This window comes from Salvelinus alpinus, chromosome 6 (assembly GCF_045679555.1).
Source record: "Salvelinus alpinus chromosome 6, SLU_Salpinus.1, whole genome shotgun sequence".
NCBI lineage: Eukaryota > Metazoa > Chordata > Actinopteri > Salmoniformes > Salmonidae > Salvelinus > Salvelinus alpinus.
The window spans coordinates 79728552-79752909 of NC_092091.1; the positions used below are offsets into that span (position 1 = coordinate 79728552).

At 45.9% G+C, this 24358-nt stretch overlaps 3 protein-coding genes across 6 annotated transcripts in view; 1 reads left to right on the forward strand and 2 right to left on the reverse strand.

Moving 5' to 3' along the window:
* Window positions 1-2442: 2442 nt before the first annotated feature.
* On the reverse strand, window positions 2443-10545 carry tma16 (translation machinery associated 16 homolog). The gene is made up of 7 exons (XM_071408116.1): window positions 10413-10545; window positions 9086-9195; window positions 8952-8989; window positions 6234-6318; window positions 4475-4623; window positions 4232-4274; window positions 2443-2990 (listed from the first exon to the last, which is right to left on the reverse strand). Exons 1-7 carry the CDS (start codon window positions 10413-10415, stop codon window positions 2654-2656), a joined length of 765 nt encoding a protein of 254 aa, XP_071264217.1. The 5' UTR covers window positions 10416-10545; the 3' UTR covers window positions 2443-2653.
* Window positions 10545-24358, forward strand: part of LOC139579441 (H/ACA ribonucleoprotein complex non-core subunit NAF1-like) — a gene marked incomplete in the record, with an annotated part of 46218 nt that continues 32404 nt past the window's right edge. Inside the window, 4 exon segments of one of the 2 annotated variants that reach the window (XM_071408112.1) lie at window positions 10596-10691; window positions 17951-18000; window positions 18607-19218; window positions 19727-19820. In XM_071408112.1, the coding sequence (XP_071264213.1) occupies window positions 18634-19218; window positions 19727-19820 (679 nt within the window). 2 annotated transcript variants of the gene reach the window in all.
* LOC139579445 (putative nuclease HARBI1) lies at window positions 12017-15867 on the reverse strand. 3 transcript variants are annotated; one of them, XM_071408120.1, is made up of 8 exons: window positions 14980-15867; window positions 14716-14892; window positions 14564-14625; window positions 14395-14481; window positions 14024-14307; window positions 13256-13944; window positions 12863-12974; window positions 12017-12768 (listed from the first exon to the last, which is right to left on the reverse strand). In XM_071408120.1, exons 6-8 carry the CDS (start codon window positions 13322-13324, stop codon window positions 12398-12400), a joined length of 552 nt encoding a protein of 183 aa, XP_071264221.1. In that variant the 5' UTR covers window positions 13325-13944; window positions 14024-14307; window positions 14395-14481; window positions 14564-14625; window positions 14716-14892; window positions 14980-15867; the 3' UTR covers window positions 12017-12397. The 3 variants fall into 3 exon arrangements, with proteins under 3 accessions (XP_071264221.1, XP_071264223.1, XP_071264222.1); XM_071408122.1 differs by having other exon boundaries at window positions 14024-14197; window positions 14266-14307; window positions 14716-15089; XM_071408121.1 differs by lacking the exons at window positions 14024-14307; window positions 14395-14481; window positions 14564-14625; window positions 14716-14892; window positions 14980-15867 and having other exon boundaries at window positions 13256-14017.

Here is a 24358-nt window from a genome sequence, read left to right on the forward strand (position 1 = left end):
CCCTTCTCCCTCGATTGCTCAGTTTGGCCAGGCAGCCAGCTTTGTGTGTAGATTGATTATTTAATCAATTTTAGAATAAGACTGTAACGTAACAAAATGTGGAAAATGAGAAGGTGTCTGAATACTTTCAGAATGCACTGGATACAACCTGTTACTGACTGGATACAACCTGTATAGAGGAGTTACTGACTGGATACAACCTGTATAGTGGAGTTACTGACTGGATACAACCTGTATAGTGAAGTTACTGACTGGATACAACCTGTATAGTGGAGTTACTGACTGGATACAACCTGTATAGAGGAGTTACTGACTGGATACAACCTGTTACTGACTGGATACAACCTGTATAGAGGAGTTACTGACTGGATACAACCTGTATAGAGGAGTTACTGACTGGATACAACCTGTTACTGACTGGATACAACCTGTATAGTGGAGTTACTGACTGGATACAACCTGTATAGTGGAGTTACTGACTGGATACAACCTGTATAGAGGAGTTACTGACTGGATACAACCTGTTACTGACTGGATACAACCTGTATAGAGGAGTTACTGACTGGATACAACCTGTATAGTGGAGTTACTGACTGGATACAACCTGTATAGAGGAGTTACTGACTGGATATAACCTGTATAGTGGAGTTACTGACTGGATACAACCTTTATAGTGGAGTTACTGACTGGATACAACCTGTTACTGACTGGATACAACCTTTATAGAGGAGTTACTGACTGGATACAACCTTTATAGTGGAGTTACTGACTGGATACAACCTGTTACTGACTGGATACAACCTGTTACTGACTGGATACAACCTGTATAGTGGAGTTACTGACTGGATACAACCTGTATAGTGGAGTTACTGACTGGATACAACCTGTATAGAGGAGTTACTGACTGGATACAACCTGTATAGTGGAGTTACTGACTGGATACAACCTGTATAGTGGAGTTACTGACTGGATACAACCTGTATAGAGGAGTTACTGACTGGATACAACCTGTTACTGACTGGATACAACCTGTATAGAGGAGTTACTGACTGGATACAACCTGTATAGTGGAGTTACTGACTGGATACAACCTGTATAGAGGAGTTACTGACTGGATACAACCTGTATAGTGGAGTTACTGACTGGATACAACCTGTATAGAGGAGTTACTGACTGGATATAACCTGTATAGTGGAGTTACTGACTGGATACAACCTTTATAGTGGAGTTACTGACTGGATACAACCTGTTACTGACTGGATACAACCTGTTACTGACTGGATACAACCTTTATAGAGGAGTTACTGACTGGATATAACCTGTATAGTGGAGTTACTGACTGGATACAACCTTTATAGTGGAGTTACTGACTGGATACAACCTGTTACTGACTGGATACAACCTGTATAGAGGAGTTACTGACTGGATACAACCTGTATAGAGGAGTTACTGACTGGATATAACCTGTTACTGACTGGATACAACCTGTTACTGACTGGATACAACCTGTATAGTGGAGTTACTGACTGGATACAACCTGTATAGTGGAGTTACTGACTGGATACAACCTGTATAGAGGAGTTACTGACTGGATATAACCTGTTACTGACTGGATACAACCTGTATAGAGGAGTTACTGACTGGATACAACCTGTTACTGACTGGATACAACCTGTTACTGACTGGATTCAACCTGTATAGAGGAGTTACTGACTGGATACAACCTGTATAGTGGAGTTACTGACTGGATACAACCTGTTACTGACTGGATACAACCTGTTACTGACTGGATTCAACCTGTATAGAGGAGTTACTGACTGGATACAACCTGTATAGTGGAGTTACTGACTGGATACAACCTGTTACTGACTGGATACAACCTGTTACTGACTGGATACAACCTGTATAGAGGAGTTACTGACTGGATACAACCTGTTACTGACTGGATACAACCTGTATAGAGGAGTTACTGACTGGATACAACCTGTATAGTGGAGTTACTGACTGGATACAACCTGTTACTGACTGGATACAACCTGTATAGAGGAGTTACTGACTGGATACAACCTGTATAGAGGAGTTACTGACTGGATACAACCTGTTACTGACTGGATACAACCTGTATAGAGGAGTTACTGACTGGATACAACCTGTTACTGACTGGATACAACCTGTATAGAGGAGTTACTGACTGGATACAACCTTTATAGAGGAGTTACTGACTGGATACAACCTGTTACTGACTGGATACAACCTGTATAGAGGAGTTACTGACTGACACAAACTAGCCATGTTCAAGACAACTCAGAACCTCCGAGTAAAGATGTGCTCACATTTTTTTTGCGTAGAGCTTCCTATTGGATGATTCTGATCTCATCTTTCTATCGTTTCCGAGTTGTCTTGAACACAGCAACGCACCTTCAATAAAACAGAACAACAGTATCGGTCTGTCTTTAGGTTTATTAGATGTCTGTATTGACACACACACACACACACACACACACACACACACACACACACACACACACACACACACACACACACACACACACACACACACACACACACACACACACACACACACACACACACACACGTTGTCTTAACCCCAGTCAAGATGGCTGACATCCCCAGAGTTCTAACACGCAAAGCATTATGGGGCATCTTCCTGGGCATCTGAGTCCTCCATCAATGCCTCCTCCTCTCCTCCGGCGGTCCCCTCCTCCTCCTCTCCTCCGGCGGTCCCCTCCTCCTCTCCTCCGGCGGTCTCCTCTTCCTCCTCTCCTCCAGCGGTCCCCTCCTCCTCTCCTCCGGCGGTCCCCTCCTCCTCTCCTCCGGCGGTCCCCTCCTCCTCCTCTCCTCCGGCGGTCCCCTCCTCCTCTCCTCCAGCGGTCTCCTCCTCCTCTCCTCCTCCTGTTCTGTCCATCCCTCGGGAAGAGAACTTCCTCATCTTGATGTTGGGAAGCTTCTTTAGATTGCCGCTCCACTCCCTGAAACCACCAACCAATCACAGATCAGAACCATGGAATCATCCAATCACAGCTCAGAACAATGGAATCATCCAATCACAGCTAAGAACCATGAAATCATCCAATCACAGCTCAGAACCATGGAATCATCCAATCACAGCTCAGAACAATGGAATTGTGGGGTTCACCTTGGGGTCATGATCGGGGCTGTACCAAATGATTGATGTATTATAATAATTGATTATGTTGTATTAATAGAAGGGGAGGGGTTATAAGACCTCCCTCACATTTATAGGGTCCTGGACTACAGATTAACAATATATAGATTCATTATAAAGGTTTAATATTGTTCCACAGTTTATTTCTAGTCTCTGCCTCTTATAAAGAAAACAGTCTGAGAGACAGAACTCTGCAGGGGAGTGGAAGAGATAAGAGACTAGTCAGACATTCCACTATAAATCAACTCGGGGACATTTACTGCTGAGCCTTTAGATAACACTGAAACGACTGTTTGTATAAGCTGTGGTGGCATGGGCTTGGTCTCATGAGTAGAAGGTAATGACGTAGGCAGTGACATCACTAGGGGTTGACTGTAGGCATAATAAAACAACTCGGACCCTTTTCTATTGTGCAGAACTTACTCTGGAAACATGGTCCTGTTGTCAACTTCTGTCTGCAATTGCATTAATAAAGGTTTTTGAATGGTTTAATTAAAGATATTGTCTCAATGCTAATTTCAAAGAGCCAATGATTGACAAGGAACAAACCACAACAGAATCAACCAATCAGGTGAGAGAAATGTAACGAATAGAGCTGTTTTTCATGAATCATCACAGCTCTACGGACAACAACCAATCAGATCACAGCTCTACTGACAACAACCAATCAGGTCACAGCTCTACTGACACAGACCAATCAGATCACAGCTCTACTGACAACAACCAATCAGATCACAGCTCTACTGACAACAACCAATCAGGTCACAGCTCTACTGACACAGACCAATCAGATCACAGCTCTACTGACAACAACCAATCAGATCACAGCTCTACTGACAACAACCAATCAGATCACAGCTCTACTGACAACAACCAATCAGATCACAGCTCTACTGACAACAACCAATCAGATCACAGCTCTACTGACAACAACCAATCAGATCACAGCTCTACTGACAACAACCAATCAGATCACAGCTCTACGGACACAGACCAATCAGATTCCTGCTCTAGCCAGAGGTGGGTTGTCATTGGTCGTCTCACCTGAAGGTCTTGAGATGTTTAGAGTTGATGATGTCTGGAATCTCTGAGGAGAGAAGAGGAACACACGGTCAGGGTTCTGTATCACCGTGTGTGTGTGTGTGTATCACCGTGTGTGTGTGTGTGTGTATCACCGTGTGTGTGTGTGTGTGTGTGTGTGTGTGTCACCGTGTGTGTGTGTGTGTGTATCACCGTGTGTGTGTGTATCACCGTGTGTGTGTATCATTGTGTGTGTGTGAGACTGACCGAAGCCGTTGCCATGGTACAGAGCGGTCTCTCTCTCTACAGTCTGTTTGATGACGGTCTCCCTGCTGCCATGGAGACGACCCTGACGACCTTTGATCCCGTTCACCAGCTCTATCTGGTCCAACTCCCCGTCAAACCTCTGCAGGTACCTACACACACACACACACACACACACACACACACACACACACACACACACACACACACACACACACACACACACACACACACACACACACACACACACACACACACACACACACACACACACACACACACACACATTTTAAATACTTCATTTGAATCCACCAATCACATGTACAAAAAAAGATCCAAACATTTCAAAAGTCCCTCAAGGGTCCAGGAAGCCCCTCCTTCTCCAAGCAGCTAGGCTGCCCACAACAGCTGAACAGAGCAGTACCTAGCCAACTGCTTTGCCCTAGTCCCACGACAGCTGAACAGAGCAGTACCTAGCCAACTGCTTTGCCCTAGTCCCACGACAGCTGAACAGAGCAGTACCTAGCCAACTGCTTTGCCCTAGTCCCACAACAGCTGAACAGAGCAGTACCTAGCCAACTGCTTTGCCCTAGTCCCACGACAGCTGAACAGAGCAGTACCTAGCCAACTGCTTTGCCCTAGTCCCGCAACAGCTGAACAGAGCAGTACCTAGCCAACTGCTTTGCCCTAGTCCCACAACAGCTGAACAGAGCAGTACCTAGCCAACTGCTTTGCCCTAGTCCCACAACAGCTGAAACAGAGCAGTACCTAGCCAACTGCTTTGCCCTAGTCCCACGACAGCTGAACAGACCAGTACCTAGCCAACTGCTTTGCCCTAGTCCCACGACAGCTGAAACAGACCAGTACCTAGCCAACTGCTTTTTTATATAGCTCCAACAGTATAGTAATACCTAACTAAATGGTTGTGTTTCCAGCTCCAACAGTATAGTAACACCTAACTAAATGCTTGTGTTTCCAGCTCCAACAGTATAGTAACACCTAGCTAAATGCTTGTGTTTCCAGCTCCAACAGTATAGTAACACCTGGCTAAATGCTTGTGTTTCCAGCTCCAACAGTATAGTAACACCTAACTAAATGCTTGTGTTTCCAGCTCCAACAGTAACACCTAACTAAATGCTTGTGTTTCCAGCTCCAACAGTGTAGTAATACCTAACTAAATGCTTGTGTTTCCAGCTCCAACAGTAACACCTAACTAAATGCTTGTGTTTCCAGCTCCAACAGTGTAGTAATACCTAACTAAATGCTTGTGTTTCCAGCTCCAACAGTATAGTAACACCTAACTAAATGCTTGTGTTTCCAGCTCCAACAGTATAGTAACACCTAACTAAATGCTTGTGTTTCCAGCTCCAACAGTAACACCTAACTAAATGCTTGTGTTTCCAGCTCCAACAGTGTAGTAATACCTAACTAAATGCTTGTGTTTCCAGCTCCAACAGTGTAGTAATACCTAACTAAATGCTTGTGTTTCCAGCTCCAACAGTAACACCTAACTAAATGCTTGTGTTTCCAGCTCCAACAGTGTAGTAATACCTAACTAAATGCTTGTGTTTCCAGCTCCAACAGTAACACCTAACTAAATGCTTGTGTTTCCAGCTCCAACAGTGCAGTAGTATCTAACTAAATGCTTGTGTTTCCAGCTCCAACAGTATAGTAACACCTAACTAAATGCTTGTGTTTCCAGCTCCAACAGTATAGTAAAATACAAAACCACACACACATGAATATAGACACGGGTACTGACCTCTCTATGATGTGACAGGCGTCCTGTTTGGTGAACTCTGTCTTCTCAGAGTCCAGCTGGCTCTGAAACCACTGCAGCTTGTCACCTACACACACAGACAATAGAAGGTAAGAGGGGGTACACCCTACCGTTGTACTCACCTACACAGACAATAGAAGGTAAGAGGGGGTACACCCTACCGTTGTACTCACCTTTCACCTGTCTAGGTTGTCTCACCTAGCTATCTGAATATACTAACTACTGTGATATGTGGTTGTCCCACCTAGCTATCTGAATATACTAACTACTGTAATATGTGGTTGTCTCACCCAGCTATCTGAATATACTAACTACTGTGATATGTGGCTGTCTCACCTAGCTATCTGAATATACTAACTACTGTGATATGTGGTTGTCCCACCTAGCTATCTGAATATACTAACTACTGTGATATGTGGTTGTCCCACCTAGCTATCTGAATATACTAACTACTGTGATATGTGGTTGTCCCACCTAGCTATCTGAATATACTAACTAATGTGATATGTGGTTGTCCCACCTAGCTATCTGAATATACTAACTACTGTGATATGTGGTTGTCTCACCTAGCTATCTGAATATACTAACTACTGTGATATGTGGTTGTCCCACCTAGCTATCTGAATATACTAACTAATGTGATATGTGGTTGTCCCACCTAGCTATCTGAATATACTAACTACTGTGATATGTGGTTGTCCCACCTAGCTATCTGAATATACTAACTACTGTGATATGTGGTTGTCCCACCTAGCTATCTGAATATACTAACTACTGTGATATGTGGTTGTCTCACCTAGCTATCTGAATATACTAACTACTGTGATATGTGGTTGTCCCACCTAGCTATCTGAATATACTAACTACTGTGATATGTGGTTGTCTCACCTAGCTATCTGAATATACTAACTACTGTAATATGTGGTTGTCTCACCTAGCTATCTGAATATACTAACTACTGTGATATGTGGTTGTCCCACCTAGCTATCTGAATATACTAACTACTGTGATATGTGGTTGTCCCACCTAGCTATCTGAATATACTAACTACTGTGATATGTGGTTGTCCCACCTAGCTATCTGAATATACTAACTACTGTGATATGTGGTTGTCCCACCTAGCTATCTGAATATACTAACTACTGTGATATGTGGTTGTCCCACCTAGCTATCTGAATATACTAACTACTGTGATATGTGGTTGTCCCACCTAGCTATCTGAATATACTAACTACTGTGATATGTGGTTGTCCCACCTAGCTATCTGTAGATGAATATACTAACTATTTTTATTTAACTAGACAAGTAGGTTAAGAACAAATTCTTATTTACAATGACAGCCTACCAAAAGGCAAAAGGCCTCCTGCGGGGATGGGGGATTAAATATAAAAATATAGTACAAAACACATCATGACAAGAGAGACACCACAGCACTCCATAAAGAGAGACCTAAGGCAACAACATAGAATGGCAGCAACACAACATGACAACAACATGGTAGCAGCACATAACATGATACAAACATTATTGGACACAGCCAACAGCACAAAGGGCAAGAAGGTAGAGACAACAATACATCACACAAAGCAGCCACAACTGTCAGTAAGTGTCCATGATTGAGTCTTTGAATTAAGAGATGTTGTGTTAAATGCTCTACAACAAAGCTTTATCTGTGTCCAACAAGCTTTTTCTGTGTTCAACAAGCTTTCTCTGTGTCCAACAAGCTTTCTCTGTGTTCAACAAGCTTTCTCTGCCCTTAACCTTGTTCTGAACACCTCCAAAACAAAGGTCATGTGGTTTGGTAAGAAGAATGCCCCTCTTCCCTCAGGTGTGATTACTACCTCTGAGGGTTTAGAGCTTGAGGTAGTCACCTCATACAAGTACTTGGGAGTATGGCTAGACGGTACACTGTCCTTCTCTCAGCACATATCAAAGCTGCAGGCTAAAGTTAAATCTAGACTTGGTTTCCTCTATCGTAATCGCTCCTCTTTCACCCCAGCTGCCAAACTAACCCTGATTCAGATGACCATCCTACCCATGCTAGATTACGGAGACATAATTTATAGATCGGCAGGCAAGGGTGCTCTCGAGCGGCTAGATGTTCTTTACCATTCGGCCATCAGATTTGCCACCAATGCTCCTTATAGGACACATCACTGCACTCTATACTCCTCCTCTGTCTCACTCCCCCCTATCTGAGATATCTACTGCAGCCCTCATCCTCCACATACAACACCCGTTCTGCCAGTCACATTCTGTTAAAGGTCCCCAAAGCACACACATCCCTGGGTCGCTCGTCTTTTCAGTTCACTGCAGCTAGCGACTGGAACGAGCTGCAACAAACACTCAGTGGACAGTTTTATCTCCATCTCTTCATTCAAAGACTCAATCATGGAGAGCCCCCGTCCCCGCAGGAGGCCTTTTGGTAGGCCGTCATTGTAAATAAGAATTTGTTCTTAACCGACTTGCCTAGTTAAATAAAGGTGAAATAAAAAAATATGCATATAAATGGATGAGAGAGCTTCCTACTGTTTGAGCTATGTTGTTGATGTAAATTGAGAAGAGTGTGGGGCCTAGGATCGAGCCTTGGGGTACACCCTTGGTGACAGGCAGTGGCTGAGACAGCAGATGTTCAGTAGTAAAGTAACACAGTAATAGTAGTAACACAGTAACAGTAATACAACAGACTGTCAGACTCACCAATGCTGTTGAGACGAGTGGCCTTCTCACTCTTTTGTCTGGAGGCAGAGATACACACTTAACTTTATAAATATATAACAATATACAGGATTCTCTCTGTTCAAAACACACACACAAATCATCTCCCTCCTTACCTCTCCTTCTTTCCCAGACGTATCTCCTGGCTGGCCAGGTAAGCAGCTTTCCTGCTATAGGGATGACACACCTTCTCCTTCTGAGTTGGTTTACCTTTCCCCGCCTTCGGCTACACACACACACACACACACACACACACACACACACACACGACTGTTAGAACACTGTCTTGCATTATTCTATACTGAACTAAAATATAAACGCAATATGTAAAGTGTTGGTCCCATGTTTCATTAACTGAAATAAAATATCCTAGAAATGTCCATACGCAAGAAAGCTTATTTCCCAGTTAGTGAGCATTTCTCCCTTGCCAAGATAATCCATCCAGCCGATAGGTGTGGCATATCAAGAAGCTGATTAAACGGCATGATCATTACAAAGGTGCACCTTGTGCTGGGGAAAATAAAAGGCCACTCTAAAATGTGAAGTTTTGTCACACAACACAATGCCACAGATGTCTGAAGTTTTGAGGGAGCGTGCAATTGACATGCTGACTGCAGAAATTTCCTCCAGGGCTGTTGCCTGAGAATTTAATGTTAATTTCTCTACCATAAGCCGCCTCCAACGTCATTTTAGATAATTTGGCAGTACGTCCAACTGGCCTCATAACCGCAGACCACATGATGAAACTGAGGAGTATTTATGTCTGTAATAATTCCCTTTGTGGGGAAAAACTCATTCTGATTGGCTGGGCCTGGCTCCCCAGTGGGTGGAGCCCTCCCAGGCCCACCCATCGCTGCGCTCCTGCCCAGTCATGTGAAATACTTACTTAAAAGTTTAAGCAAAATAAGAGTTAAGAAAATATTAAATAAATAAACTAAAGTTGAAAAAAATATATATAACAATGAGGCTATCTGCGGGGGTACAGGTTAGTCGAGGTAATATCTAGATAAAGTGACTATACATAGATAATAAACATCGAGGAGCAGCAGCGTAAAAGAAAAAGAGCAAATCAATGCAAATAGTCCCGAAATCCATTTGATGAGCTGATCAGCAGTCTCATGGCTTGGGGGGTAGAAGCTGTTAAGAAGCCTTAGGACCTACTTTTTTATTTAACTAGGCAAGTCCTAGACTTGGTGCTTGTGAAAGTCACGTGAAATCCATAGATTAGGGCTTAATTTATTTATTTCAATTGACTGATTTCGTTATATTAATAACTTTAACTAGTAAATCGTTGAAATTGTTGCATTTTGCGTTTATATTTTTGTGCAGTATACATTCACTAGGTTCTAAGAGCGCTATAACGTTATATAAATCTAGCTATAGCTAAACATATTTATACATATATAGATACATGTTAAGGATGTTAAATAAGTGTAATTTTACCATGTTTTAGTTGTATGTGCGAAGTTTGATCATTGGTTGAACACACGTGTTCTGTATTGACAACTCCGGCGGATGCTGCTGGTCCGTCGGACAACACTGTCCGTCATTTCATCCGGCGGCGGAAAGAAGGTTCCACAACCCGGAAGACAACAAGACCACGTTGTTTCCGAATCAAAACGTGTTGCGAACATAGCTCAGCGGTTGCAGACAGCAGAGTAACGTTACTGAGTAGCAGAGAGCAGATTGCTGAGAGAACTTTGTAGCCTTAACTACTTTAACGTAAGTCCATCTTCATCTAACGTTACACGTTTGCAATATGATAAACAACATTGTAATAATGTCACCGGTATAATACAGAATTGGCGATAAAATACCAAAGATAATTTAAAACGCCGACTAACAGTAACTTAACGTTATCTGGTTCTGAGAATGCCTAGCAACCAAGCTACATAACTGTTGTAACTAATGGACTAGCTAACGTTAGCAACCAAGCAACATAACTGTTGTAACTAGTGGACTAGCTAACGTTAGCAACCAAGCAACATAACTGTTGTAACTAGTGGACTAGCTAATTTACGAATTTAACTCCTGTGTTATGAACTCTGATTGTAAAACGTATTTTTTTTAATAGATATGGCTGGTAGACTAACTATCCAACTAGTTCTAAAGTTAGATAATACCTGAAAGTAACCAATGGGGCAGGGTAGTTGACCAAGGTAAAAGTGTTTTATATTCGGTGGATATTCTCTCCTCAATTGATATTGACAGGATGTTGGTGGCACCTTAATTGGGGAGGACGGGTTCGTGGCTGGAGCAGAATTGGTTGAATGGTATCAAAAGCAACACATGGTTTCCAGGGGCCTGTTGCACAAAACTAGGATAAGGGATTAAGCCAGGATATCTTGGTGATCCTGGCTCAATTGATCCGTAATCCGGTTGCACTAAAGATGGATAGGGGGCAGGAGGATATGTTATGGTATAAATTACCATGGAGATTTATTCTGTGGAGCTAGCCTGCTCCAGACCAGGCTAAATTCCAGGATCTATTTAATCTCATCCCTAATGTCAGTCAGCAGTCACCACAAATGGAAACCAATAGTTATTTCACTGCTCACTATACATTGTTATCACATATAACTAGACCCACTGTTATTATTTAAACGTTTGTGATCATTAATTTCAATGATTTTGGATAAAAAATGATTTTTAGATGATGTTGCTATCATTAGATAATTTACAGTTTCCCATAGACTATAAGGCTATATATAAAATGATAGAATATTAGGGCCACAGAGGGGGAAAAAACACAAGTCATAATATTGTAACCAGTTGTTTTAAAGGAGGACAGTTGTTAAAATGACAGATGTGGGGCATTTCGTGAAATTGTACTTCAGTATGGTTTCATAAACAAAGACATGCTGATGTGCCAGAATATTAAGTATCACATTGTCATAAGTATCAAAACTGTAAAAACAATATGTAGCTTTTCTGCAGAAAGAACCAGCCTCATAAATTTATGACTTTATCCTTTTTCTTCAGTGTGGCCCTAGTACTCTGTCATATAAACAAATACACATTCCATATGAATATAAAAACACAATGTGTAACATTATGTTCCTTTATTGAATAAGGACAAAACAAAGCAGGTAAACCATCAGCTCCTTTCGAAACTGAAGTCACAGTGACTCTACAAGATGGAAAGCACAGAATCCAAGCATATTATACAAAATGATACATACACATTCAAAGGTCTGTATATAACACACCCTGCATGTCTGCACACTAAAATAAATGCAGGACAAATCCATACACATCAACTGAACAGACAAATGAATGGATGCAGTAGCCTCCCTGCAGCCTTGTATTACATACAGTATACCGCACAAACATCATAAGAGGCCAAATTCGTCAAAAAACGAACCCAAAAAAACCCAAATTCCTCTGCCACCGCAGGACATATTTAACCAAAATTGAAAGCACACATACTAACTAAAATAATTCAACACATATTGGTCCCTCAGCAGCCGACCACTGTCGTCATCAGGGAAGATTGCCGGATTGTCCCAGTCCATGGCTGGTGGCACTCTGGGGGCCCTCTCCTTCCTCAGGCAGGCCACATTGTGGAGGACAGCACAAGCCACAGTAATATCACATGCCCTAACAGGGCTGACCCTTAATTTGTGAAGGCAGTGAAAGCGTGCCTTCAGGAGGCCAAAGGTCATTTCAGCTCTGGCCCTGGTCCTGGCATGGGCATGGTTGTAGGCCTGCTGTGCTTCCTGGGGGTCTGTGAAAGGTGTCAGGAGAAAAGGCTGGCAGCCATACCCCCTGTCTCCCAGCAACACACCAGAGAATTCACCTGTCAACACAAAATCTCATCATTACTACCTCATAAACACAGTGATATTCTTGACACAGCCATGATGGTTATAAATAGGGGTTGTGTGGCTTACCTTGTGATAGGCACTGATAGATTTCAGAGGCCCGAAAGATTCTGGAGTCATGGACTGAGCCAGGCCATTTTGCCACAACATTGCTGATCACACAGTCAGCATTGCAGACCATCTGAAATCATAAGATGAGGAATATTACACCAATCAATGCACATCACTGGCAATGCAGAGTGTTCGTCAATGGACAATATCAAAAAGTTATGTTCACCTGAACATTAATGCTGTGAAAGGATTTCCTATTCACAAAATCGGCCTCATGGGCACCTGAGGGGGCTTTTATCCTTATGTGTGTGCAGTCCACTGCACCAATGACATTGGGGAAACCTGTCACACAAAGTAATGAGTATCCTACTATGTGTTAACAGTTGTCCTGTAATTTGTAGATCCTCTTACCTGCAATCCTATAGAACTCCTCTTTGATGTCACAGAGTCTTCTGTGGCCAGGGAAGGAGATGAAGACATCTGCTAATGCTTTGATAGCCAGACACACACTCCTTATTGTGCGGCAAATTGTGGCCTTGTTCAGCTGTTCTGCATCCCCCACTGAGTACAGGAAGGCTCCACTAGCAAAAAAGCGCAAGGCCACACAAACCATTTGCTCCACACTCAGTGCATGGCTCCGTGCAGTGCGGTGCTTAATCCTGGGACCCAGTAGTCTGCATAGATACCTGATGCCATCTGCAGAAAACCTGTATCTTTCATATAGATGGTCATCAGGGAAGGCCAGTGGGTCCAACCGGTCCCTGAAGACCCTTTCTCGCCTGAAGGCTCTCCTCAGCACAAGTGCTTCTTCATCCACCACATCTCGCACGAATGGGCATGCCATTGTCAGAGCAGAAAGGAACACACAATTTTGGGCCTTCATATAGGCTAGTGGCCACACCTGGTGCTGGGGGGGTGGGCAAAAGAGGGCGATGCCTTATAACGATGACTTGGTTGTACTGATTGCTGGGAAAATAAAAAAAACCTTAGAAAGATGCCACCGTCCTGTGTGCTCACAATAAGAGCTCATATGTCATGGCTCACTTGACTTTACGAGAATATACCAAATTTTTATTTTGAGCTGTGTCATCTTCTTGGAGCTGGGGGAGGAAAGAAAAATAATGATTAATACATTTGTGTTACAGTTAGCATACAGTGTACATTGAAGGCATATCTCACCTCCCTCTCAAGTTTTTTTATTTCAAGGTCCAGTTTCCTAATTGTCCTCTTTTTTATTTCGGACTCCAGTGCAAGATTTTCCATCTTTTTCTTCTTGTACTGAATGTCTATGTCTGCCAGTTCTATTTGGCGCCGGAGGTGGTTGCCATACAACTTTCTGATAGCTTGTGAGCTCTGTGAACACAATACAATTAGCGCAGCTGGAATTTGGCAGGATGTGGTGTCCTTTTATTAATACGCACTATGTTGCCAGGCTGGTTTTCCCACTGTATAGCATCTGGGTCCTGTAAAAGAAATTAGATTTTTTGATTTTGATGAGGACTCCTCACCATTGTAGAGTAAATAGTACTTTCACAGTCTTAACATGATACCTCATGCCTTCTGGAATCCAGAGAGATAGTCTCCTCCTCATCATCGTCTCCATCATGTGCTGTTGCTGCTGCACTGGGGCCTTCACCCTATCACATTTAATCGGATTCATATTGAAGCTAGTAGACAAGACATGCCAGGCCTACAGTATGCCTTTGATGGAGTACTCACTGGATCAGCATCGTCTGGTGCTTGTGCTGGTGGCTCTAACAGGAACACAGTGCTGCCAGACACTGCAAGGCAATAGGTAAACCAAAGTCAGACAGTCCAAATTGATTCAATATGAATGTGGTTGTATCCCATGTAGAGATGGAAGGACATACCTTGAATGAAGCGGGTGGCATCTTGGGAGGAACCTATGCTCGTCTCTTTCCCCCCAGGGATCCCCTCTAAGACGGGCCTGCCTTTATTTAGCTCCAAGGCCATGTCCTCTGCTGGGGTAAGGTCAGCCTTTGGTGACCCACCACCCGTGCCTTGTCTGTGGGTATTCTTTTTCACTGCTAAAACAGTACAGACAATGTGTGAGCAGGCACCTTCTGGGTACAATATATGCTTGTGCTTTGTTAAATATTAGTCAGGGACCATACCATTCTGCAGAATGTTCTTGTATTTGATTTTGACCTGCTGCCATGTCCGTTTTGGCCCGTTCATGTTTAATCTACACACACACACACACACACACACACACACACACACACACACACACACACACACACACACATGTAATGGAGTCACACTGCAAAAAATTACTTGGTATTTTTGTCTTGTTTTCAGTAAAAATATCAAAAAATTTATCATAGCTTTATACAGTGTGATGGAGTTACTTTACACAATTTCACTCATATCTGCAGTGCATTTCAATAAAAAATTTAACCGTTTCATAATTACAGTACAACTGCATTTTTGGAGATGTGAATTAAATATTTGAATTGTAATTGTGATGTTTCAGCGGAGCGGTGAGTGTGTAATTGTGCACTACTTACGCATTCAGGCGGTCTGCAATACTTTGCCACGCTTTTTCTCTTTGCTTTATCACTGTGGCGGTGTTGCCTTTCTTCTTAATTATATCTTTTACCTCCTCGTATGCCTCCATGAGGATTTGTGCTTCCGACGGGGAAAAGTACGCGGCTCTAGTTGCCATGGTAAATCAGTTAATCTGTGATCTGTGGCGGGGTCTATTTGAGTGAGCCGTGAGCGCGCACCTATCCAGGATTGGTTTCACCTGGCTTAATGAATCCGTGTCTGCTCATCCTGGCTTGGTCTTTGTGCAACCAATTAAGCCTGGACGCACATGTTTTGGCTTCATTGAGCTCAGCTGAGTCATTTATCCCGGATGTCTTAATTCTACTTTTGTGCAACAGGCCCCAGGTGATTGATGCCATACCATTAGCTCTGTTACAGCCGTTATTATGATCTGTCCTCCCCCCAGCAGCCTCCTCTGATTGGTTCCAGGCATTATTATGATCTGTCCTCTCCCCCAGCAGCCTCCTCTGATTGGTTCCAGCCATTATTATGATCTGTCCTCTCCCCCAGCAGCCTCCTCTGATTGGTTCCAGTCATTATTATGAGCTGTCCTCTCCCCCAGCAGCCTCCTCTGATTGGTTCCAGCCATTATTATGATCTGTCCTCTCCCTCAGCAGCCTCCTCTGATTGGTTCCAGCCATTATTATGAGCTGTCCTCTCCCCCAGCAGCCTCCTCTGATTGGTTCCAGCCATTATTATGATCTGTCCTCTTCCCCAGCAGCCTCCTCTGATTGGTTCCAGCCATTATTATGATCTGTCCTCTTCCCCAGCAGCCTCCTCTGATTGGTTCCAGCCATTATTATGAGCTGTCCTCTCCTCAGCAGCCTCCTCTGATTGGTTCCAGCCATTATTATGATCTGTCCTCTCCCCCAGCAGCCTCCTCTGATTGGTTCCAGTCATTATTATGATCTGTCCTCTCCCCCAGCAGCCTCCTCTGATTGGTTCCAGCCATTATTATGATCTGTCCTCTCCCCCAGCAGCCTCCTCTGATTGGTTCCAGCCATTATTATGATCTGTCCTCTCCCCCAGCAGCCTCCTCTGATTGGTTCCAGCCATTATTATGATCTGTCCTCTCCCCCAGCAGCCTCCTCTGATTGGTTCCAGCCATTATTATGATCTGTCCTCTCCTCAGCAGCCTCCTCTGATTGGTTCCAGCCATTATTATGATCTGTCCTCTCCCCCAGCAGCCTCCTCTGATTGGTTCCAGCCATTATTATGATCTGTCCTCTCCCCCAGCAGCCTCCTCTGATTGGTTCCAGCCATTATTATGATCTGTCCTCTACCCAGCAGCCTCCTCTGATTGGTTCCAGCCATTATTATGATCTGTCCTCTCCCCCAGCAGCCTCCTCTGATTGGTTCCAGCCATTATTATGATCTGTCCTCTCCCCCAGCAGCCTCCTCTGATTGGTTCCAGCCATTATTATGAGCTGTCCTCTCCTCAGCAGCCTCCTCTGATTGGTTCCAGCCATTATTATGATCTGTCCTCTCCCCCAGCAGCCTCCTCTGATTGGTTCCAGCCATTATTATGATCTGTCCTCTCCCCCAGCAGCCTCCTCTTATTGAACCAACATGCCATGACTATATTCTGAATCAGGGGCGCATGGAGAATAATCTAACCTCTGTGAAGCCATTTAGCCACAATGGTGGAATTTGTAGTTCACCTTAAAAATAAAGTTCACCCATTGAAACGGATACAAACAGTGGAAATAATACCATACGTAGACTAGATGATACTAAACACGTTTGGAATGTTGTTACATAACTTAAAAAGAAGTACAATAATTAATGAATTAGACAAAACAGTTAAACCAATAGTTGGAATCCCACTGTGAATGTATTAGAGTTTATAATTGCATTGGAGGCATAACCTATAGGACCTGTACAGCCTTACCATGAAATGGGGTATCAGCCTACTCGGTGACGTCCACAGATTACACTTCCAAAGAGTTTACATGTATTGAGGTCATAGCGCTTACTGCAGGACTTACTGCAGGACTTACTGCAGGACTTACTGCAGGACTTACTGCAGGACTTTGAAGCCAGTGTGAAATGAGCCTTATTAGCCCAGTCAGCCTATTGTACGTATTGAACATTCATATTGGACGTTTACTCTTGTCTAGTCCAATTATGGCATTATTTCACTATTTGTATCCGTTTTTGCATCAGTTTCAATGGGGGACATTTATTTTGAATGCGAACCGCGAATTACTTGTGGCTAATCATTATTGTGGCTAGCTTCACACAGGTAACAATCCACCCCCCCCCCCCCCCCAAAAAGTGTGTATTTTTCTCCATCCTCCCCTTATTAAGAATCTAGAATGTTCATAGTCATGACATGCTTGGTTCAATAGCTATTGGTGATAGAACCGAATATCCAATATGAACACATTTTACTTTGTTGGCTGGCTACCTTCAGGTTGTCTTTGCTCCCGTTCCTCCAACAGTTGTATTTCATATTGTGCTAGTAGCTTTACAAACAACAGCTCCTCTTTATTGTTATCCTTGTGACTAATGTAGCTACTTCTGTCAGAACAGGACAGTCTTCTTCTTTTGGGATTGGGTTGGCGCATCGCATCCGACTTAAGGTGCGTACACCGCCACCTACTGGAGTGTGAGGCCAGTCACAGCCTCCCTACATTCAATTCTCTTCATTAGTCCTGTTCCTCTAAGACCGTGAACTAGAGCCCCTAGACACCACTTCCCTCTCTCCTCACACCACTCTCAACCCCCTCTCTCCTCACACCACTCTCAACCCCCTCTCTCCTCACACCACTCTTAGCCTCCAGTGGGACCTGAATATCAACCCCCTCTCTCCTCACACCACTCTTAGCCTCCAGTGGGACCTGAATATCAACCCCCTCTCTCCTCACACCACTCTTAGCCTCCAGTGGGACCTGAATATCAACCCCCTCTCTCCTCACACCACTCTTACCCTCCAGTGGGACCTGAATATCAACTCCTTCTCTCAGAGTATCCAGGTCCAGAACTTGAGGGGTCGACACTGTGGTTTGTGAGGCAACCAGGGGTGTATTCATTAGTGCACAAAGTACAACAACGTTTTGCAACAAAACTAGGCCTAAGCGTTTCTTATCCCTCCCACTCTGTTCCGTTTGCGTCTCTTAGCTCCCGTTCTGTGTGGTTCCTAGTGACTATTACCCAGGTGATTGTAGTTGTGGTGTCTTTGTCCCCAGGTGTCATAGTCTCTACCCAGTAACGAGATGGAGGCCCAACCAGAGGAGACGGCTGTGGTACCGGAGGTTCTGCAGAGCTCAGCAGAGACACACGGAGAGGAACTGGAACTTAACGGCGGTACCAGCACCGAGCACCTGGAGGACGGACGCACAGCTGAGACAGAACCTCAGGGACTGACCTCCGTGACCTCAGGCAGCCGTTTACCGGGAGACTTAACGGGAGGAGCAGAGGAGATGGAGGTTACAGAGAATCTCAGCTCTGTCTCGAGCTCCGAGCTGGGAGACGGAACTACACACACACACCTCCCCCAGGACCTCTCCCAGGACCTCCCCCAGGACCTCCCCCAGGACCTCCCCCAGGACCCCTCTCAGGACCCCTCTCAGGACCTCCCCCAGGACCCCCCCCAGGTACTGCTGACGTTACAGGACGGTATGTGTGTCAGGGACCAGCGGGACGGCAGCAGCTCCTCCTCAGACAGTGATTCAGACTCCTCTTCCTCCGGTGTGACGCTGGCTGTTGTGTTAGGTCAGGAAGATGATGATGATGATGAAGGCTTCAGTCGGGCAAGGAAACCCTGTGCCATCAAAACCCTGGACGAGACCCTGCCTGAGGTACCCCTGAACTCTAACCCCTGGCCTCTCTCTCTAACCCCTGGCCTCTCTCTCTAACCCCTGGCCTCTCTCTCTAACCCCTGGCCTCTCTCTCTAACCCCTGGCCTCTCTCTCTAACCCCTGGCCTCTCTCTCTAACCCCTGGCCTCTCTCTCTAACCCCTGGCCTCTCTCTCTAACCCCTGGCCCCTCTCTCTAACCTCTGGCCTCTCTCTCTAACCCCTGGCCTCTCTCTCTAACCCCTGGCCTCTCTCTCTAACCCCTGGCCTCTCTCTCTAACCCCTGGCCTCTCTCTCTAACCCCTGGCCTCTCTCTCTAACCCCTGGCCTCTCTCTCTAACCCCTGGCCTCTCTCTCTAACCCCTGGCGCCTCTCTCTCTAACCCCTGGCCTCTCTCTCTAACCCCTGGCCTCTCTCTCTAACCTCTACTCTGGGAATTCAAAACTTCATGTGAGTAAAAATAAAATTAGCGTCGTATTCACATGAACATGATGTGTGTTTGTGTGTGTAGGAGTTGCCTGCTGTCGAGGAGTTGACTGTTGTTCTACCAGAGGAGGCGGAGATACTGCCCCTAGGATCAGTCAGCAGTATCATCCAACAGCTGGGTTAGTCCCTCCACACTACACCTAGGATCAGTCAGCAGTATCATCCAACAGCTGGGTTAGTCCCTCCACCTAGGATCAGTCAGCAGTATCATCCAACAGCTGGGTTAGTCCCTCCACCTAGGATCAGTCAGCAGTATCATCCAACAGCTGGGTTAGTCCCTCCACCTAGGATCAGTCACCAGTATCATCCAACAGCTGGGTTAGTCCCTCCACCTAGGATCAGTCAGCAGTATCATCCAACAGCTGGGTTAGTCCCTCCACCTAGGATCAGTCAGCAGTATCATCCAACAGCTGGGTTAGTCCCTCCACCTAGGATCAGTCAGCAGTATCATCCAACAGCTGGGTTAGTCCCTCCACCTAGGATCAGTCACCAGTATCATCCAACAGCTGGGTTAGTCCCTCCACCTAGGATCAGTCAGCAGTATCATCCAACAGCTGGGTTAGTCCCTCCACCTAGGATCAGTCAGCAGTATCATCCAACAGCTGGGTTAGTCCCTCCACCTAGGATCAGTCAGCAGTATCATCCAACAGCTGGGTTAGTCCCTCCACCTAGGATCAGTCAGCAGTATCATCCAACAGCTGGGTTAGTCCCTCCACCTAGGATCAGTCAGCAGTATCATCCAACAGCTGGGTTAGTCCCTCCACCTAGGATCAGTCAGCAGTATCATCCAACAGCTGGGTTAGTCCCTCCACCTAGGATCAGTCACTAGTATCATCCAACAGCTGGGTTAGTCCCTCCACCTAGGATCAGTCAGCAGTATCATCCAACAGCTGGGTTAGTCCCTCCACCTAGGATCAGTCACTAGTATCATCCAACAGCTGGGTTAGTCCCTCCACCTAGGATCAGTCACCAGTATCATCCAACAGCTGGGTTAGTCCCTCCACACTACACCTAGGATCAGTCAGCAGTATCATCCAACAGCTGGGTTAGTCCCTCCACCTAGGATCAGTCAGCAGTATCATCCAACAGCTGGGTTAGTCCCTCCACCTAGGATCAGTCACCAGTACCATCCAACAGCTGGGTTAGTCCCTCCACCTAGGATCAGTCAGCAGTATCATCCAACAGCTGGGTTAGTCCCTCCACCTAGGATCAGTCAGCAGTATCATCCAACAGCTGGGTTAGTCCCTCCACCTAGGATCAGTCAGCAGTATCATCCAACAGCTGGGTTAGTCCCTCCACCTAGGATCAGTCACCAGTATCATCCAACAGCTGGGTTAGTCCCTCCACCTAGGATCAGTCAGCAGTATCATCCAACAGCTGGGTTAGTCCCTCCACCTAGGATCAGTCAGCAGTATCATCCAACAGCTGGGTTAGTCCCTCCACCTAGGATCAGTCACCAGTATCATCCAACAGCTGGGTTAGTCCCTCCACCTAGGATCAGTCACCAGTATCATCCAACAGCTGGGTTAGTCCCTCCACCTAGGATCAGTCAGCAGTATCATCCAACAGCTGGGTTAGTCCCTCCACCTAGGATCAGTCAGCAGTATCATCCAACAGCTGGGTTAGTCCCTCCACCTAGGATCAGTCAGCAGTATCATCCAACAGCTGGGTTAGTCCCTCCACCTAGGATCAGTCAGCAGTATCATCCAACAGCTGGGTTAGTCCCTCCACCTAGGATCAGTCACCAGTACCATCCAACAGCTGGGTTAGTCCCTCCACCTAGGATCAGTCACCAGTACCATCCAACAGCTGGGTTAGTCCCTCCACCTAGGATCAGTCACCAGTACCATCCAACAGCTGGGTTAGTCCCTCCACCTAGGATCAGTCACCAGTACCATCCAACAGCTGGGTTAGTCCCTCCACCTAGGATCAGTCAGCAGTACCATCCAACAGCTGGGTTAGTCCCTCCACCTAGGATCAGTCAGCAGTATCATCCAACAGCTGGGTTAGTCCCTCCACCTAGGATCAGTCACTAGTATCATCCAACAGCTGGGTTAGTCCCTCCACCTAGGATCAGTCAGCAGTACCATCCAACAGCTGGGTTAGTCCCTCCACCTAGGATCAGTCAGCAGTATCATCCAACAGCTGGGTTAGTCCCTCCACCTAGGATCAGTCAGCAGTATCATCCAACAGCTGGGTTAGTCCCTACACCTAGGATCAGTCACCAGTATCATCCAACAGCTGGGTTAGTCCCTCCACCTAGGATCAGTCAGCAGTATCATCCAACAGCTGGGTTAGTCCCTCCACCTAGGATCAGTCACTAGTATCATCCAACAGCTGGGTTAGTCCCTCCACCTAGGATCAGTCAGCAGTATCATCCAACAGCTGGGTTAGTCCCTCCACCTAGGATCAGTCAGCAGTATCATCCAACAGCTGGGTTAGTCCCTCCACCTAGGATCAGTCACTAGTATCATCCAACAGCTGGGTTAGTCCCTCCACACTACACCTAGGATCAGTCACCAGTATCATCCAACAGCTGGGTTAGTCCCTCCACACTACACCTAGGATCAGTCAGCAGTATCATCCAACAGCTGGGTTAGTCCCTCCACCTAGGATCAGTCAGCAGTATCATCCAACAGCTGGGTTAGTCCCTCCACCTAGGATCAGTCACCAGTACCATCCAACAGCTGGGTTAGTCCCTCCACCTAGGATCAGTCACCAGTATCATCCAACAGCTGGGTTAGTCCCTCCACCTAGGAGCAGTCAGCAGTATCATCCAACAGCTGGGTTAGTCCCTCCACCTAGGATCAGTCACCAGTATCATCCAACAGCTGGGTTAGTCCCTCCACCTAGGATCAGTCACCAGTATCATCCAACAGCTGGGTTAGTCCCTCCACCTAGGATCAGTCAGCAGTATCACCCAACAGCTGGGTTAGTCCCTCCACCTAGGATCAGTCACCAGTATCATCCAACAGCTGGGTTAGTCCCTCCACCTAGGATCAGTCACCAGTATCATCCAACAGCTGGGTTAGTCCCTCCACCTAGGATCAGTCACCAGTATCATCCAACAGCTGAGTTAGTCCCTCCACCTAGGATCAGTCACCAGTATCATCCAACAGCTGGGTTAGTCCCTCCACCTAGGATCAGTCACCAGTATCATCCAACAGCTGGGTTAGTCCCTCCACCTAGGATCAGTCACCAGTATCATCCAACAGCTGGGTTAGTCCCTCCACCTAGGATCAGTCACCAGTATCATCCAACAGCTGGGTTAGTCCCTCCACCTAGGATCAGTCACCAGTATCATCCAACAGCTGGGTTAGTCCCTCCACCTAGGATCAGTCAGCAGTATCATCCAACAGCTGGGTTAGTCCCTCCACCTAGGATCAGTCACCAGTATCATCCAACAGCTGGGTTAGTCCCTCCACCTAGGATCAGTCACCAGTATCATCCAACAGCTGGGTTAGTCCCTCCACCTAGGATCAGTCAGCAGTATCATCCAACAGCTGGGTTAGTCCCTCCACCTAGGATCAGTCACCAGTATCATCCAACAGCTGGGTTAGTCCCTCCACCTAGGATCAGTCAGCAGTATCATCCAACAGCTGGGTTAGTCCCTCCACCTAGGATCAGTCAGCAGTATCATCCAACAGCTGGGTTAGTCCCTCCACCTAGGATCAGTCACCAGTACCATCCAACAGCTGGGTTAGTCCCTCCACCTAGGATCAGTCAGCAGTATCATCCAACAGCTGGGTTAGTCCCTCCACCTAGGATCAGTCAGCAGTATCATCCAACAGCTGGGTTAGTCCCTCCACCTAGGATCAGTCAGCAGTATCATCCAACAGCTGGGTTAGTCCCTCCACCTAGGATCAGTCACCAGTATCATCCAACAGCTGGGTTAGTCCCTCCACCTAGGATCAGTCAGCAGTATCATCCAACAGCTGGGTTAGTCCCTCCACCTAGGATCAGTCAGCAGTATCATCCAACAGCTGGGTTAGTCCCTCCACCTAGGATCAGTCACCAGTATCATCCAACAGCTGGGTTAGTCCCTCCACCTAGGATCAGTCACCAGTATCATCCAACAGCTGGGTTAGTCCCTCCACCTAGGATCAGTCAGCAGTATCATCCAACAGCTGGGTTAGTCCCTCCACCTAGGATCAGTCAGCAGTATCATCCAACAGCTGGGTTAGTCCCTCCACCTAGGATCAGTCAGCAGTATCATCCAACAGCTGGGTTAGTCCCTCCACCTAGGATCAGTCAGCAGTATCATCCAACAGCTGGGTTAGTCCCTCCACCTAGGATCAGTCACCAGTACCATCCAACAGCTGGGTTAGTCCCTCCACCTAGGATCAGTCACCAGTACCATCCAACAGCTGGGTTAGTCCCTCCACCTAGGATCAGTCACCAGTACCATCCAACAGCTGGGTTAGTCCCTCCACCTAGGATCAGTCACCAGTACCATCCAACAGCTGGGTTAGTCCCTCCACCTAGGATCAGTCAGCAGTACCATCCAACAGCTGGGTTAGTCCCTCCACCTAGGATCAGTCAGCAGTATCATCCAACAGCTGGGTTAGTCCCTCCACCTAGGATCAGTCACTAGTATCATCCAACAGCTGGGTTAGTCCCTCCACCTAGGATCAGTCAGCAGTACCATCCAACAGCT

Excerpts from the sequence above, each read along its gene's own strand:
- tma16 (XM_071408116.1), bottom strand. Across the intron at positions 8,990-9,085 it reads CGTCTGGGAAAGAAGGAGAG|ACAAAAGAGTGAGAAGGCCA; the intron begins GTAAGGAGGGAG and ends CTCTGCCTCCAG. Across the intron at positions 4,275-4,474 it reads GTACCATGGCAACGGCTTCG|AGATTCCAGACATCATCAAC; the intron begins GTCAGTCTCACA and ends TTCTCTCCTCAG.
- LOC139579445 (XM_071408120.1), bottom strand. The coding sequence starts at position 13,324 with ATGTCTTCATCTCCTTCCCTGGCCACAGAAGACTCTGTGACATCAAAG. Across the intron at positions 12,975-13,255 it reads GGAGTTCTATAGGATTGCAG|ATGGTCTGCAATGCTGACTG; the intron begins GTAAGAGGATCT and ends TTATGATTTCAG. Across the intron at positions 12,769-12,862 it reads CTATCAGTGCCTATCACAAG|GTGAATTCTCTGGTGTGTTG; the intron begins GTAAGCCACACA and ends TTGTGTTGACAG.